The 5,452-nt window shown below is 34.1% G+C and overlaps 1 protein-coding gene across 1 annotated transcript; it reads right to left on the bottom strand.

Annotated features, from left to right (window-relative positions):
• Window positions 1–3,124: 3,124 nt before the first annotated feature.
• Window positions 3,125–5,452, bottom strand: LOC132058089 (uncharacterized). The gene is made up of 2 exons (XM_059450654.1): window positions 5,330–5,452; window positions 3,125–4,001 (listed from the first exon to the last, which is right to left on the bottom strand). The coding sequence occupies exons 1-2, from the start codon at window positions 5,388–5,390 to the stop codon at window positions 3,364–3,366; spliced, it is 699 nt and encodes a 232-aa protein (XP_059306637.1). The 5' UTR covers window positions 5,391–5,452; the 3' UTR covers window positions 3,125–3,363.

Below are 5,452 nucleotides of genomic sequence, written 5' to 3'. Positions count from 1 at the left end.
TGGGACAAGGTGGGTCCTCCAAGCCGCAGATTCATCCCAAACAAGAGCTTGTATGCATGTGAGGGGCTTATGGAAGGATGAAAAAAATTCAACAATTTGGAATGTATGATGGTCACCTTTAACTAATTAAATGACTTTCCTCTTTATTTTTATAGTCTTAGCATATTACTAATTAACTGCGCGTTTGAAAGATTTATGACGTTTCTGGTGATTTCCATTTCACGAAGATAAACTCGTAGATTAGTTAAGATTATAAAAAAATGAAATAGAAAGATACACATCGGCTAAAATAACTAGTTGACATTGAAGCTTAATTATTGTTGTTAATTACACTCATATTAATCCTAGTATCTTGCAAAAGTCTTTTTGATTTTGTTAGAAAATTGTATTTCAGTGTAAGGATAACTGTAAAACTTAAAGAATATTTAGCTTTAGAGAACTTTTAATCTGCATTAAAGGTCCACCACCTAAATAGAGTGAAATGGTAACAGAAAATAGTTTGGACTTACAGCTTAATTAATTGATTGAACGAACGCTCATGATTTTACATGTCACATATACAGGACAGTATGTTGAAAACTTCTTGAACATATTTTCTTTCAAGTTAAATTAGACGAAAGTTCTTTAAAAGCTTTAACTTTGTGATTGATTGTTTGGACGACGGTTACGATAAAGAGTCATCTGGCCCGATTCTCTCTTTTTATCCTTGTATTCTAGTTGTTCATGTCGCATTCTTTTACTTTTTTCAAATAAGAAATAGGCTAGTTATTAAAATACATAACGAAATCATAATGAAAAGTGTTCATTGTCTAAGGACAGATTTTCTAAATCGTTGGTATAGGTTAGGTTCCAAGTCCTCTACTCTCCAAATCCATGAATTGGTTGCTGTAGTTGAGATGTCAAATCACAAAGATGGTCAATTTGAGAAATTTGGAGTATATGGAAGGGACAAAAACATAAGTAAAATATGAGAAGGGCTATTCACGATATAGCAAGGGACCGGACCAACAGGCAACAAACCATGTTCAGTGAACTTGACGTTTTCCTTAAAGAGTAGGGCTATTTACTCTTTAGGCATTAGGCCTAAACCGGTGTTGCTTCTTGTGAGAAAATTCTTATATTTAATCATTTGTCAACCTACTAGGTAACAGCTTGATAAGATTTGACATCCTGAATCTCATTATGCAATGCATTTGAACCTGCCAAAAGACTAATCTTTGCTTAACCAGAAAAGCCATCATTAATGGCTACTAAATTCTAACACTTTGTATTGAAAGAATATGGCCTAAACACCAATCATCTGATACAGACTTTAGGCATTAGGCCTAAACCGGTGTTGCTTCTTGTGAGAAAATTCTTATATTTAATCATTTGTCAACCTACTAGGTAACAACTTGATAAGATTTGACATCCTGAATCTCATTATGCAATGCATTTGAACCTGCCAAAAGACTAATCTTTGCTTAACCAGAAAGGCCATCATTAATGGCTACTAAATTCTAACACTTTGTATTGAAAGAATATGGCCTAAACACCAATCATCTGATACAGTGGCTGATTGAAAAAGTCAAGAGGATCTAACATATAGTATAAATATATGAATTATATATAAATTTTTAGTGAAGAGGTGTTAATTGACATCCCTTGAACAAGGTGACTCCGCAGCTGCACTAGTAAGGTCATTTACATCTCGTTAGGAGCGTAAACTATTCTCTATCTGCGTTTTGCACAACCGGGTGCAAGAAAAACTTATCCACACACAATTTTTGCACCAAATTACGTGAATTGATCAATGATTAAGTAATAAATTAGATAAAAATACATATCAATTATTAATCATAACTAAGTAACAAAAGGGTATATACAAGACACATGTCGTGTATTTATTTTTCAGCCTAATGTGGCCAGAGATGTAGGTACGTAGTAGGGAGGATCATGTACCGCAATTTAAGTAATTAGAGTCTACTTGTCCACAATCCTCACCCTCTCCCGTGAACTTTGAAGATAAGGCTTTAATTGACTTTTTTTTCTTTATTGAAATGGTAGTTTCCTTGATGTCCTAAGATTTTAAGAAAAACAACAAACAAACAAAAACAAAAACTAAGAAAAGATCACATGTCACTGGAAAAATATTTTGCACTTTGCTTAACAAAGAATAATACACTGGAACCTGTTTGCTGAAAATGGACAATTCCCGACCAACATGCACAAAGGCTACTACTCCAAAGGGATTTTAGAGTACAATAGTCAAACAATCTAAAACGAGAAAGTTAAACAATGTAATTTTTGGTGTATCTAATCATTGATTTGTTCGGACATTGAATTTAATTTTTTTTGCATTCAAAAACTAAATAAAAGGTCGAGTATAATATGGAGTACATAAATTTAACAATTACCGACGTTAAAAAAAGATATTCTTACCATTGCCGAAAAAAAGTTACATAAAAATAATAATAATGCCGTATAAAAATAGGGCAGAATAGAAGGTAATTGATCACATTTTAACATATCAAGCAATAATCTTGCATCCAGTAAGCATATAATATCCGCACAACTCAAATAAGTCAATCTCCCGCCAGTCAGTTGATGAATTTCACCACATAGATGTATTTTCTTGTCGTAGCATTTAAATGTGTGATCTTATTATTGTACTTTTCACCAGCAAACTTTACACGCATTAATTAAAAGCTCAACATTTCTCCTTTTATCAATACAGATGGAAGCTCCATGCTTCAGCTTGACCTAGAGATTTAATTTTAATGGTCCCCTTATCATTTAATCAAACCTGGAAATCTTACCAACAATCTTGTCCTCTTATACAAATCTGACACTTGCAACTAACCCAGACATGCATAGCCATGCCCACCAATTTGATATATCAATTTATCACATAGTACTGCCTAGCAACAACTCTTCAAAGGTCGACACACTACCACTAGTGTAGAATTTAGACGTTGTGAGTTCTGAATTGAGAAACTGGATATCCAACTAGGTATATACTTAAGTCTATTTTGCACATTTTGTATCAGATTCTACCCAAAGTATTGAATTCTGATGCGCTACTATGCACTATCTCATATATGTCATATACTGACACCGTAGCGGATGCAATATACTCATTCGAATGAATATTAACTGAGTAATAAAAACAACAAAGACCTTGTCAGCTTGATCACCTCTATAAACAATTCAAACATTAATTTACAAAGTAAAATTGGAAAATGGAACCGACTACATAGAACATGAGGTCTCGTGCCATTTTATACAAGCAAAAAGTTAGTGAACAAATGGTAAAAAAGCAAATTATCTTGAGCTCCTCCTTTACCAATTTCAAAAGAATTAGCAAGATAGCTCTATGGAAAACTATATGAGAGAAAAGCCACATATAACAATAACCAAATAGAAGCTGCAGTCTATGAAGATTGCACGAATTGTCTGATAGAAAACCAAACCGTATTCCAATATCGTAAGAGCTCCATCCCAATTATGTCCAAAATCCTTCACTCGTTCTCTCATGTCTTCGGCCCTTTCTTCAGGAACTACTTCCTTTCGGACTATTCGTGCAATCACTATTGTCAAATCAGTTAGGAGCAGTATGTAAAGTGGCCTTGAGGCAATGAAGCTATTTGACCTTGCTATACTATGCGGGAGATGGGCATAAGATAGGACAACTAAAAACGAAATCATGACAGAACAAATGACTCGTTTATTCTCGCATATCAGAATGCAAGAATTGATTTCTCTAAGAGAAAATAAATGAAGGAAACCGTCGCGTTTTCTTGGAAGCACCTCAGGGTCCTCAACATTTTCTGATGTTTTAGCCACTGGCTTAGTTAGTGATGATTCTACTTCATTCTTAGCCTTTGCAGATATACCCCCTTTAGCTCCAACTTCCCAATCAGTATTTTGCACTTGAGATATTTCTTCTCCTGTTCGTAAACAAGAAATATTCGGTTGAGAAATTTCTTCAATCTCATAGTCCTCTGCACCTTCCAAGCTAGCTGCAAAACCAACAAAAATCCACTATATAAGATGATTTTAGTTTATTCTGGTTGAAATTATGTCAACATATGCCCTGTTCTTCTTATAACTATAAGGTCTTCTCCTAGCAGTAAATCGGCAGCAAGAAATTATTTAACTGAAGCTGATACTAAACAGTTAAGCATCTATTGTAATCCTTTTTTATTATCAAGAGTAAAACAAGGAACTTTATCTGTTATGCGGACTGTTGTACCCTGATGGAAGGCAGTGCAAAACGTTATTCGAACAATGTGTGACATGGAGAAACAAACACAGATGACGAATGAATTGAAATCCTGCTACATGTTACACATAAGATGCTCGTCCAATCTTTGCTAGGATGGCGCTGATAAAACCTTTTCTACCACTCCATCTATAATTTTCAGAAGTTGCAATTAAGGTGCACCAAAATAGACTAATCAAACATTACAGAGAACCAAAATTTTCAGCAAAAGGCCCTCTATAAAAAGCCAATGAAGAATTAATATCCATCCCTTCATGAGTATTAACGGGTAGAATCGAAGAAATGAATCCCAGCGCTTAATGGAAAGAACTTAAGTAGCAGAGGAGGCGACTTTCGACAAGATACTGGTTTAACGAAGCATCATGGAGCTCAGTACAGAGAAGCTAATCTGATTATAGTAAAACAATTCACATGTCTAAGGAGTATCACCTACTCTTTGCTAAAGAAGCTCAAATAACAACGAACGGTCTAACACTAATAAACCAAACATATATTGAACTAAGCACTGTTATTTTTCAATTAGGATATTGAACTTTAAGGCCAACTCCATTAAAATGGAAAAAGAAAATCTGTTCGTTACTTTAGAATTAGAAAGGTCATTTTGTTGCAAATATGTTGACAACCTCTTCACGTTTACAAAGGTTCAAGCAAATGAGCAATGAGATAAGATAATTCCTAAGCATGGGAATTAAGCCACCTTTATTTTTCCTAACTTGGAAAATCTGCAAGCTTCGAAAATCAGAAAAGTTACAGAATCTCCTTGATTTTGAATTTTTGATAGCTACCCCATAATAGATTAACCAAATCTATCTTTTGATCAAGGACAAGTTCTTGATTGAGACATGATAATGTACATGAAGGGTGCTAACTCCTGTATTACCATGCAACATTATAGACCTCTCATCATAAAACGAAGTCAGGAGAAACAATTGCACCAATTCACCTATATTCAAAAAGTATAAAAAATACAAAAAGATGAAACTCTTTTTTTTCATTTTAGCAAAAGAAAGAAAATTCCCAAGATCCATTTAAACAAATGATTAGAATGAAAGGGTGGTTAATTACCAGATGATAAATGTGAGTCATGAGTCTCCATTACATTATTACTTCTTTCTTGTTTTTCCATATACTTAACTTTTTCTTCATCTCGCTAACCAATAGGCCTCTGCTCCTTCATTCGTTAAAAGA

The sequence above is a fragment of the Lycium ferocissimum genome, chromosome 5, assembly GCF_029784015.1.
Source record: "Lycium ferocissimum isolate CSIRO_LF1 chromosome 5, AGI_CSIRO_Lferr_CH_V1, whole genome shotgun sequence".
Classification (NCBI taxonomy): Eukaryota; Viridiplantae; Streptophyta; class Magnoliopsida; order Solanales; family Solanaceae; genus Lycium; species Lycium ferocissimum.
The sequence above is the reverse complement of the archived record's forward strand: the minus strand, read 5'-3'. Positions and strand labels throughout refer to the sequence as shown.

Bases quoted from the DNA above. Each gene is read 5' to 3' on its own strand.
- LOC132058089 (XM_059450654.1), bottom strand. From the start codon at position 5,390: ATGGAAAAACAAGAAAGAAGTAATAATGTAATGGAGACTCATGACTCA. The intron at 4,002-5,329 runs GTAATTAACCAC...TTGGTTTTGCAG, and splicing joins TGACTCACATTTATCATCTG to CTAGCTTGGAAGGTGCAGAG.